This window comes from Electrona antarctica, assembly GCF_951216825.1.
Source record: "Electrona antarctica genome assembly, chromosome: 9".
NCBI classification, from domain to species: Eukaryota; Metazoa; Chordata; class Actinopteri; order Myctophiformes; family Myctophidae; genus Electrona; species Electrona antarctica.
This window is the reverse complement of record NC_136790.1, coordinates 57,379,596-57,392,179: the sequence shown is the minus strand read 5'-3', so window position 1 is coordinate 57,392,179 and position 12,584 is coordinate 57,379,596. Positions and strand designations below refer to the sequence as shown.

The 12,584-nt window shown below is 45.0% G+C and overlaps 1 protein-coding gene across 1 annotated transcript in view; it reads right to left on the bottom strand.

Moving 5' to 3' along the window:
* wdr44 (WD repeat domain 44) overlaps nucleotides 1–12,584 on the bottom strand; it is a 72,956-nt gene that overhangs the window by 22,150 nt on the left and 38,222 nt on the right. Inside the window, exons 13-14 of the mRNA XM_079511324.1 lie at nucleotides 11,365–11,513; nucleotides 8,373–8,511 (exon numbers count right to left, since the gene is read on the bottom strand). Of these exons, the coding sequence (XP_079367450.1) occupies nucleotides 8,373–8,511; nucleotides 11,365–11,513 (288 nt within the window). The remainder of the gene's footprint in view (nucleotides 1–8,372; nucleotides 8,512–11,364; nucleotides 11,514–12,584) is intronic.

Here is a 12,584-nt window from a genome sequence, read left to right as displayed (position 1 = left end):
TGTGATGTGAGTTCTTGACTTCCTGTCCTTTTTAGTGTGATGTGAGTTCTTGACTTCCTGTCCTTTTTAGTGTGATGTGAGTTCTTGACTTCCTGTCCTTTTTAGTGTGATGTGAGTTCTTGACTTCTTGTCCTTTTTAGTGTGATGTGAGTTCTTGACTTCCTGTCCTTTTTAGTGTGATGTGAGTTCTTGACTTCCTGTCCTTTTTAGTGTGATGTGAGTTCTTGACTTCCTGTCCTTTTTAGTGTGATGTGAGTTCTTGTTCTTTTTAGTGTGATGTGAGTTCTTGACTTCTTCTTTTTAGTCTGATGTGTGAGTTCTTGACTTCTTGTTCTTATTTGTGGGTTCATCAGAGCACCAGATAGAGTATAAAGAAGGATAGAGACTGAACCGGCGCGATATCCACCCCGCTATTCATGTCAGTGGAAGTTGCTCAGTGGCGTTTTGAAGCACCCGGAAGGACCGTCTACTTCCGATTATTTTTTTTCCAATTTGGACACAAAAACTTTGGTGTCCAAAATGCGGAAGAGCAAACGGAGTGCTCAACGTTAGAGCCCAGCTGCTGAACGGGGGTTTCCTAGTCATAACTCCACGGGTCCGCCTGCAGTCCCTCCTCTTACCACTAGGGCCGAGCGCCTCAACGTTGGAGAGCCTCACTGGGGACTTGGGACCGCCAGATAGTGCAGCTGCAGTGATTGGCTGATGCTGCTGCTGCGTCCCACGTGCACCGATAAAGAGACCGCGGCGGAACGCATGCTAGAAATAATAAATACAAATATATCAGGCTTCAGGCCAGGCTCTAATCTGCTGTATTATTCCTTTTTTCCTCCTTTTAACTCGTTTCCTTCTTTTCATGGGGTGTTTTCTATTGGCTGTTGGTAGTCATGGATGCCAGCTCCTATTGGCTGTTGGTACTCATGGCTGCCAGTTCCTATTGGCTGTTGGTAGTCATGGCTACCAGTTCTTATTGGCTGTTGGTAGCCATGGCTGCCAGTTCCCACCTGATGTGTGGGAGTTCAGACTGATCCAGACCGTACTGAATAACTGCCAGCTTGCAGAAGGTCTTCAGACTAGGACTCAAGTGTAAGACATACAAGTCATCATTGAATGCGTCACAAGATCTTTGTCCTCCAAAGATGTTGATACGATCTCCCACCATGCAACAGAATACCATTCGGGTACCATTCGTTCTTAAACATGGAACATTCCCTTTGGACTCAACCTTCTTCCAGGTGAAGGTCTCTGGACTGAATTTCCACAGATCATTCATGTCCTGGTCAATTTTCCTCACACCAAATATGTACAGCTCTCTATTGTATGAAAAGGCTGAATGACTCTGCTGTCCTTCTGGTTGAAGCTGTGAAGAAGGTGTGTTTATCCATTGGTTGGTCTCTGTGTCAAACACACTGAGGTTGTTTAAGTAGCCCCAGTTACCCCAGAGTGAAATGCTGAATCAGGAGGTGGAGTTCCTCTGGTGTTAATTAAAGTCCAGACCATCATGGTGGTGTCCAACTTGTAGATGTCATTAACCCACCGAGTCATATTGCATCCTCCATAGATAAACATGACCTTCCCAACAACACAGGCTGAGTGGCCTTGCCTCCCCTCTGGAACGGTCCCAGAAACCCTGGGTGTGAGCATTCTGTGGTCGTCGACATCAAATGCATAAAGCACCGTGCTGTAGTTGCATGTGTCAGTCTTTCCCCCCCAGATGTAGATGAAAGGATCGATCAGCCCAGCTGTGCGGCTGGAGCGCATGCGGTGAACCTCAAGGGGGCGTTGTCCTCTTCCAGGCGTCTCTGGGGGCAATTTGGTCCAGCATAAAGACACTGTGTTGAAGACATGCACTTCAGTCCGACGCTCGGACTCGATAAAGTCTCCTCTAAAGCAGTACACTTTGTGGTCCACTGCTACAGCAGCATCATACAGTGTCCCTGGAAGCCCTTTTAGGTGCACCGTCCAACGAAGCATTTCACACAGTAGTTTATAGGTTTCTCCCGGTAAAAGAATGCAGTCCTGAATTCCTTGAATGAATGACCTGAAGGAATGCAGTCTACTGTATGGGTCAGCACTTATATAGGTTAGCGGGCCTACGTGTGACATACAGTTTACCGAATGCATTGGAGTCTATGGACTTTAGAGTGAAGTTGACATAATGCATTGGAGTCTATGAACTTTAGAGTGGAGTTTACATAATGCATTTGAGTCTATGGACTTTAGAGTGAAGTTCACATAATACATTGGAGTCTATGGACTTTAGAGTGAAGTTTACAGAGTGTATTGGAGTCTATGGACTTTAGAGTGAAGTTTGCATAATGCATTGGAGTCTATGGACTTTAGAGTGAAGTTTTCCTAATGCATTGGAGTCTATGGACTTTAGAGTGAAGTTTACGGAATGCATTGGAGTCTATGGACTTTAAAGTGAAGTTTACAGAATGCATTGAGTCTTTGGACTTTACAGTGAATTGTCCTTGCAATGGCTCTGTCCTATCCTATCCTAGATCATTGAAACTGTCCAGTGGGTGAGACACTTCAGTCGGAACGTAAGCAGGAAGTGCGTGTGTGCGCCAAACCGGTCAAGGAGTGCTAAAGAAGGAGGCCAGGAGGAAAAAAAAAATAGATTAAAGCAATCCTGTTTTATATCTTTATAAAAGCTTATATGGCGGAGAATTCCGTCACAAGCAGCTGACGGTTGAATTTTTTATGGCGGAAAACTCGCTTGCGCTTTTATCCAAATCACTTAAGACGTGCATTACATTCACCCATTAATTCACACATTCACACACCGATGGTGGAGGAAACCATGCAAGGCACCAACCTGCACATCAGGAACAATCAGGGGTTCAGAGTCTTGCTCAAGGACACTTCCACACTAACTCTGGGGGAGCCCACAGGGATCGAACCGGGAACCTTGCGGTTCCCATCGGGATTTGACCTAATTTATTATTTATTTGACCCTTGACCCCCAAAATGTAGTTCCTACACTCTACCTTGGTTCTGTAGTTACTGCAATTTTTTACAACGCTTTTTTTCTCTAAAACAAAACAAATTTAAACTCACAGAAGTTAAATTGGACATCAATAAGTTATGTTTTAGTAAAAACTCAATTTAGATAAAATGTAGTTTACTGCTGTGGAGAGCAGTGTTGCTATCTGCTGTATTATCGGTTTCCCCTCCTTGTTTCTTTCTTTTTTATGGGCTGTTATTTTTTTTCCTATTGGCTGTTGGTTGTCATGGCTGCCAGTTCCTATTGGCTGTTGGTTGTCATGGCTGCCAGTTCCTATTGGCTGTTGGTTGTCATGGCTGCCAGTTCCCATGGCTACCAGTTCCCACCTGATGTTGTGTGGGAGTTCAGACTGATCCAGACCGTACTGAATAACTGCCAGCTTGCAAAAGGTCTTCAGACTAGGACTCAAGTCTAAGACATACAGGTCATCATTGGCGGTGGTGTTGTATGATCTACGTCCTCCAAAGAGGATGATACGATCTCCCACCATGCAACATAATACCATGTGACTCCTTGGTTTGTTAGAAGTTGTTAAACATGGAACATTCCCTTTGGACTCAACCTTCTTCCAGGTGAAGGTCTCTGGACTGAATTTCCACAGATCATTCATGTCCTGGTCAATTTTCCTCACACCAAATATGTACAGCTCTCTATTGTATGAAAAGGCTGAATGACTCTGCTGTCCTTCTGGTTGAAGCTGTGAAGAAGGTGTGTTTATCCATTGGTTGGTCTCTGTGTCAAACACACTGAGGTTGTTTAAGTAGACCCAGTTACCATAGCCCCCAAATACAAACATATTTGTCCCGATGATAGTGGCAGAGTGAAATGCTGAATCAGGAGGTGGAGTTCCTCTGGTGTTAATTAAAGTCCAGACCATCATGGTGGTGTCCAACTTGTAGATGTCATTAACCCACCGAGTCATATTGCATCCTCCATAGATAAACATGACCTTCCCAACAACACAGGCTGAGTGGCCTTGCCTCCCCTCTGGAACGGTCCCAGAAACCCTGGGTGTGAGCATTCTGTGGTCGTCGACATCAAATGCATAAAGCACCGTGCTGTAGTTGCATGTGTCAGTCTTTCCCCCCCAGATGTAGATGAAAGGATCGATCAGCCCAGCTGTGCGGCTGGAGCGCATGTGGTGAACCTCAAGGGGGCGTTGTCCTCTTCCAGGCGTCTCTGGGGGCAATTTGGTCCAGCATAAAGACACTGTGTTGAAGACATGCACTTCAGTCCGACGCTCGGACTCGATAAAGTCTCCTCTAAAGCAGTACACTTTGTGGTCCACTGCTACAGCAGCATCATACGGTGTCTCTGGAAACCCTTTTAGGTGCACCGTCCAACGAAGCATTTCACACAGTAGTTTATAGGTTTCTCCCTGTAAAAGAATCCAGTCCTGAATACCTTGAATGAATGACTTGAAGGAATGCAGTCTACTGTGTGGGTCAGCACTTATATAGGTTAGCGGGCCTACGTGTGACATAGACATGTCACATGTAGGTCAAGTTGGTGTGTCGTAGATGATTGACGTCACAGACTGACCTGCTACTAATCTGAGTGGTTATCCTATTCCAGAGTCGTATAGATGAGAGAGTTACGACAACTCTGTTCACTTCATGGGGCTTCAGTCCAATGGCGGCTCTGCTACATAGACTGCTATTGGCCAAGAGTGACAAAGGACTGAACCGGAAGTTTACCGAATGCATTGGAGTCTATGGACTTTAGAGTGAAGTTGGCATAATGCATTGGAGTCTATGAACTTTAGAGTGGAGTTTACATAATGCATTTGAGTCTATGGACTTTAGAGTGAAGTTCACATAATACATTGGAGTCTATGGACTTTAGAGTGAAGTTTACAGAGTGTATTGGAGTCTATGGACTTTAGAGTGAAGTTTGCATAATGCATTGGAGTCTATGGACTTTAGAGTGAAGTTTTCCTAATGCATTGGAGTCTATGGACTTTAGAGTGAAGTTTACGGAATGCACTGGAGTCTATGGACTTTAAAGTGAAGTTTACAGAATGCATTGAGTCTTTGGACTTTACAGTGAATTGTCCTTGCAATGGCTCTGTCCTATCCTATCCTAGATCATTGAAACTGTCCAGTGGGTGAGACACTTCAGTCGGAACGTAAACAGGAAGTGCGTGTGTGCGCCAAACCGGTCAAGGAGTGCTAAAGAAGGAGGCCAGGAGGAAAAAAAAAATAGATTAAAGCAATCCTGTTTTATATCTTTATAAAAGCTTATATGGCGGAGAATTCCGTCACAAGCAGCTGACGGTTGAATTTTTTATGGCGGAAAACTCGCTTGCGCTTTTATCCAAATCACTTAAGACGTGCATTACATTCACCCATTAATTCACACATTCACACACCGATGGTGGAGGAAACCATGCAAGGCACCAACCTGCACATCAGGAGCAATCAGGGGTTCAGAGTCTTGCTCAAGGACACGCCCACAGGGATCGAACCGGGAACCTTGCGGTTCCCATCGGGATTTGACCTAATTTATTATTTATTTGACCCTTGACCCCCAAAATGTAGTTCCTACACTCTACCTTGGTTCTGTAGTTACTGCAATTTTTTACAACGCTTTTTTTCTCTAAAAGAAAACAAATTTAAACTCACAGAAGTTAAATTGGACATCAATAAGTTATGTTTTAGTAAAAACTCAATTTAGATAAAATGTAGTTTACTGCTGTGGAGAGCAGTGTTGCTATCTGCTGTATTATCGGTTTCCCCTCCTTGTTTTTCTTTTTTATGGGCTGTTATTTTTTTTCCTATTGGCTGTTGGTTGTCATGGCTGCCAGTTCCTATTGGCTGTTGGTTGTCATGGCTGCCAGTTCCTATTGGCTGTTGGTTGTCATGGCTGCCAGTTCCCATGGCTACCAGTTCCCACCTGATGTTGTGTGGGAGTTCAGACTGATCCAGACCGTACTGAATAACTGCCAGCTTGCAAAAGGTCTTCAGACTAGGACTCAAGTCTAAGACATACAGGTCATCATTGGCGGTGGTGTTGTATGATCTACGTCCTCCAAAGAGGATGATACGATCTCCCACCATGCAACATAATACCATGTGACTCCTTGGTTTGTTAGAAGTTGTTAAACATGGAACATTCCCTTTGGACTCAACCTTCTTCCAGGTGAAGGTCTCTGGACTGAATTTCCACAGATCATTCATGTCCTGGTCAATTTTCCTCACACCAAATATGTACAGCTCTCTATTGTATGGAAAGGCTGAATGACTCTGCTGTCCTTCTGGTTGAAGCTGTGAAGAAGGTGTGTTTATCCATTGTTTGGTCTCTGTGTCAAACACACTGAGGTTGTTTAAGTAGACCCAGTTACCATAGCCCCCAAATACAAACATATGTGTCCCGATGATAGTGGCAGAGTGAAATGCTGAATCAGGAGGTGGAGTTCCTCTGGTGTTAATTAAAGTCCAGACCATCATGGTGGTGTCCAACTTGTAGATGTCATTAACCCACCGAGTCATATTGCATCCTCCATAGATAAACATGACCTTCCCAACAACACAGGCTGAGTGGCCTTGCCTCCCCTCTGGAACGGTCCCAGAAACCCTGGGTGTGAGCATTCTGTGGTCGTCGACATCAAATGCATAAAGCACCGTGCTGTAGTTGCATGTGTCAGTCTTTCCCCCCCAGATGTAGATGAAAGGATCGATCAGCCCAGCTGTGCGGCTGGAGCGCATGCGGTGAACCTCAAGGGGGCGTTGTCCTCTTCCAGGCGTCTCTGGGGGCAATTTGGTCCAGCATAAAGACACTGTGTTGAAGACATGCACTTCAGTCCGACGCTCGGACTCGATAAAGTCTCCTCTAAAGCAGTACACTTTGTGGTCCACTGCTACAGCAGCATCATACGGTGTCTCTGGAAACCCTTTTAGGTGCACCGTCCAACGAAGCATTTCACACAGTAGTTTATAGGTTTCTCCCTGTAAAAGAATCCAGTCCTGAATACCTTGAATGAATGACTTGAAGGAATGCAGTCCTACTGTGTGGGTCGGCACTTATATAGGTTAGCTGGCCTACGTGTGACGTAGACATGATGTCACCTGTAGGCCAAGTTGGTGTGTCGTAGATGACTGACGTCACAGACTGACCTGCTACTAATCTGAGTGGTTATCCTATTCTATATTTCCATAGACAACGCCTTGTTGTCCTGGACAGTCAGCTCTCATTCAAAACACACATTACAGTGGTCACTCCATCCTCATCAGTCATATAAAAACTTGCCTATTGTAACTCCCTCCTTACTGGCCTACCGGCATGTTGTAACTCCCTCCTTACTGGCCTACCGGCATGTTGTAACTCCCTCCTTACTGGTCTACCGGCATGTTGTAACTCCCTCCTTACTGGTCTACCGGCATGTTGTAACTCCCTCCTTACTGGCCTACCGGCATGTTGTAACTCCCTCCTTACTGGTCTACCGGCATGTTGTAACTCCCTCCTTACTGGCCTACCGGCATGTTGTAACTCCCTCCTTACTGGTCTACCGGCATGTTGTAACTCCCTCCTTACTGGTCTACCGGCATGTTGTAACTCCCTCCTTACTGGCCTACCGGCATGTTGTAACTCCCTCCTTACTGGCCTACCGGCATGTTGTAACTCCCTGTAACTCCCTGCTGCTGATCATCGCCTCCTCCTCCACCACTTCAGTCACATAATAGTATAATAGCCTTAACTGTAAAAGTTAATCGCCAATATTCACCAGCTCAGCCTCAGCCCTCTTCATATTAACACAATCAGTGCCGGAAGTCCTTCAAAATAGGAGCTCTGGGGCCGCTTTTACTCGGAAACCCACGACCCGGAAACAATCTACTAAAAAAAGTTTACTTTACATAGCTAGCTTACATTGCGATCGTTTTAATTTATACGATATATGATCCAAAAAGCGTTCATATTTTGCGGGAGAGACGGATGAGGAGCAGAAATGAAGCGCCAGCATATCGATCCATTCAACACCACAGAGAGCGCCCTGGATTAGGAGAGACGAGTCATTCTTTCCGCCGCAGTAACGGCCAAATCAATGGTAAGCTAACAATTGCCTAGTGTGTAGCATACGGTAGCCGAAAGGCGAACTGACAAAAAAAAAAGAGGAAGAAATTCAGAATATTCTTATCTTGCCCCGTATCATTGAGGATGCGCTAAGACGCATGTACGGAAACGGTTGAATAAATACATTACACAAACAGAATTGATATTTTTGTTATAATAAAATATATAAAAAATAAAAAATAAAAAATAAATCACGGAATATCGCTCTGCCCGGCCCGACTAATTATCGTGCATTTTGGGCCCTACCCTACCTGAAAATGTCGGGTCGGGTAGGGTAGGGTTCGGGCTTACTTACCCTCCGTGTTGTACTTCATCCTCATGTTGTTAAAGTAGTCGAAGGCGTTCTTTAGGACCCAGATCCTCACCACGTTGTCCTGGCCAGCCGTGGCCAGCAGCCTGCCACAGTGGGAGAACTTCATGGTCCACACCGCCCCCTGGTGGTGGAATAATATATATAATACACTTCATGGTCCACACCGCCCCCTGGTGGTGGAATAATATAATACATATCATGGTCCACACCGCCCCCAGGTGGTGGAATAATATATAATAAACCTCATGGTCCACACCGCCCCCAGGTGGTGGAATAATATATAATAAACCTCATGGTCCACACCGCCCCATGGTGGTGGAATAATATATATAATACACATCATGGTCCACACCGCCCCCTGGTGGTGGAATAATATATATATATATATATAATAAACCTCATGGTCCACACCGCCCCCTGGTGGACGATATATATATATAATAATAACACCGCCCCCTGGTGGTCGATAATATATAATAATAATAACCACACCGCCCCCTGGTGGACGAATATATAAGAATAATAAACGTCATGGTCCTGGTGGACGATAATATAATAATAATAATAATAATATTAATAATAACCACACCGCCCCCTGGTGGACGAATAATCAGAGCACTTGTTTGAGCCAGAAAACCCCAGAACAGAAAATCTACTGAATGTTAAAGATGGAGTGCCGTGATTTTTTTCCACCCTAAAACATGATCATCAAGCGAGCCCTTTACTATGAGACCCAGCAGAACATGTCTCACAGTGCCGCGCTACGAGCTTGTAGATCTGCTATTTTTCAACAGCTAAAGTATAACATAATGCTTAGAACACCAAAAGGGGTTCCCGCCCAGAATGGGTTAAAACTAAAACTAACCATGTGCTCTCCGCTCAGGTCCTGAAACTACATAAATCTCACCATGTGCTCTCCACTCAGGTCCTGAAACTACATAAATCTCACCATGTGCTCTCCGCTCAGGTCCTGAAACTACATAAATCTCACCATGTGCTCTCCGCTCAGGTCCTGAAACTACATAAATCTCACCATGTGCTCTACACTCAGGTCCTGAAACTACATAAATCTCACCATGTGCTCTCCGCTCAGGTCCTGAAACTACATAAATCTCACCATGTGCTCTCCGCTCAGGTCCTGAAACTACATAAATCTCACCATGTGCTCTCCACTCAGGTCCTGAAACTACATAAATCTCACCATGTGCTCTCCGCTCAGGTCCTGAAACTACATACATCTCACCATGTGCTCTCCACTCAGGTCCTGAAACTACATAAATCTCACCATGTGCTCTCCGCTCAGGTCCTGAAACTACATACAAACTAAAACTAACCATGCTAGGGCATTAAGCAACTAGTCGACTAGTAAATCCACTAGTCCAGGGGTTCTCAATGTTTTTGGCCGGGGACACCCAGAATAATTTGGCGACCCCCCGAGGGGTCGCGACCCACGTGTTGAGAACCCCTGCACTAGTCGACCTTGTTGGTACTAGTTGACTAGTTGATTTTTTCCCCGATTTTGTAGGCCTCAAGATCAGGTAGATTATAGTTATAGTCACCATGTACACAGTTTTTAAATGTACACATATTTATGTCAAAAAACTAGAGCTGGGACTCGATTAAAAATTTTAATCTAATTAATCAGAGGCTTTGTAGTTAATTAATCTCGATTAATCGCATTTTAATCGCATATCATTATTTGACCCGAGAACAGTGAGAAAGCTATTTTTTTAAATGGATTTTGGTATACTAGTGAATCAATGAATAGTGAATACATAAGTTTAAGCAATAAAACATTGTTTTTGTAGTAATAATAGGGGTAATAAATTATAATAATATCTCAAATGTAATAATTTATATAAAGCTTTTCTGAGTACAAAAAAATGCTTTACAAGGGGGACATGATAAATCAAAAACAACTTTATTAGAGGAAAAACACTAAGGAATTAAATAGATGAAATAGCTGGGGAAAGCAATATTGAAGGTTTGGATGGTGGGGGCATGTCTCTGAGTGTTTGGGGAATGCATTCCACAGGGTTGGGGGGGGGGGGCTTGGTGCAGCAAAGTGACATGACCATAACAAAGCACCTCTGTGTTTCTTCCGTGGACATACAGTAACAGCCATTAACAGATTTTACATTTTATTTGGCCATAACCGTTTAGTTAGAAACCATGTCATCTGGTCGGGTCCTTGAATTGCTACTGGTAGTTGGAATGACGTTAGCTCTGATCCATAGTGTTAGAAGGAGGAAAGTAGGCTTTCACATATTTTTTTGTGCTAAAAACGAGGGGCTGCACAGCCTGCACTTCCGTGGGTGTGAGGGGAAAGGATCAAATTAAGTACCATAGAACTCCTCCTGAGTCCTAACTACGCTAAGGACCAGAGCTACTGTTGTTGACGTTAGCTTCCAGGCTAGGCTCGGTGCAACATGTTTCGCATCGAGCCGATACTGGAGGCTTGACGAGGTGCGGTCTTCGGTGATATGCGAATTCTTTATTGAATAATTGCACACAACTGTGCTGTAATCCACGCTATCATCGGATAGCCTTTTAAATCCTATTTCCAATCCACGGGGACAAGCAAAGTGATCTCAGCGGCTTCCCCCGGTCTGGTGAACTGTCTGGTGGTGTTATTGTTCCCCCAATGCTGCTGGGGCATACCATTCTAAATGGGGGTGGTTTCCACTCCCTGTAACAACGGACACTTCACTCGGTGAACTGGGTGGTGCGCCGGTCCATCTGAAAACTGTCCAGTGACAACGTTCCGCGGTGAAAAAAATAGTGCGATTAAAATGCGTTAATTTTTTTAACGCGTTAATTTTTCTGTAGTTAATTAATCTCAATTAACGCGTTAAAGTCCCGGCCCTACAAAAAACATAAATATAACAGGTAGTCTAGTCGACTAGTAGACTAGGCAGCTAGTCAACTAGTCAACTAGTAAAAATGTAAAAATGACTAGAAGTGAATGCCCTACCATGTGCTCTCCGCTCAGGTCCTGCACCACCTTGACCTGGTCGAAGTCGAACGGTCCCTTGGAGCTGTGGGCCTTGAACTTGGCGGGACGGGTGTACGGCATGCCCTCGTCATCGCTGGAGGACGGGTCGTCCTGGTCCGTGTGGAACACTGGGGGGGGGACACAACAAAAAACAAGGACGTCAAGAACCAGAGAGTTTTTTTTATTTCTGTAGCCGACGATTCGAAGCGTTCCAGAATGAGGCTCTAGTCCACACGTACGTACACATGCGTTTATTTTTTTAAATGTTAACACTTTCCCTCCCATTCACGAGTTATGTTTTCATTGTTTAATTCGCCGTTTTTAAAGACTTTTCCATCGGGCAGAGTGGGATAGGAGTAGAACCGCTGCTCCTTCGCCTGGAAAGGAGCCAGCTGAGGTGGTTCGGGGCATCTGGTTAGGATGCCTCTCGGGCGTCTCCCTAGGGAGGTCCTTGATGCACGTCCCACTGGGAGGAGACCCCCGGGGCAGACCAAGGCGCAGTTGGAGGAAACACATCGACTCACTGGCCTGGGAACATCTCGGGATCCCCCAGGAGGAAGTCACTAATGTTGCTCTGGAGAGGGAAGTGCTCTGGTGGAGCTGTTGCCCCCGCGACCCGACTACGGATAAGCGGTTGAAGATGGATGGATGGATGAGAGTGGGATAGTGTGACGCGTTCGGATGACGGAAAGTTTTCAGTCGCCACTTTAGCTACGTTTCCATGTCGCTGTTGTGTAAACCTAGGAAAACTAAACTGCGATGATGGAGTGTTCCAGCAGAGGGTGCTAGATAGAAAGCTCAGAACTTGTGATGTAAATAATGAGATCCAGAACTATCCAGTACTATTCTCCTTTTTTTTATATCCTTTTAGCAACTCTCATGCACCTCTAGCACCCTCTGCTGGAACACTCCATCATCGCAGCTCCTGTTTACACTGAGCATGTGCAAACCTCCCGCAGGAGACCGGGCCACGTCCCCGTGCACATTCCTCTTTAATGTAAACGAGGCAGTGTAGACGCAGAGATTTTCAATACAAAACGCAAAAAGCTCCGTTTCTAAAAGTACCCGTGTGTGTACGTGTGTGTGTGAAATGAAATTAAATTAAATGAAATGATTACTATATTTACCCAGGGTATCTGGGCTAAGCTCAAGAACTTGTTTCCAGCCAGGCCCTGCTCATAGAACATTTCATCGTAGTG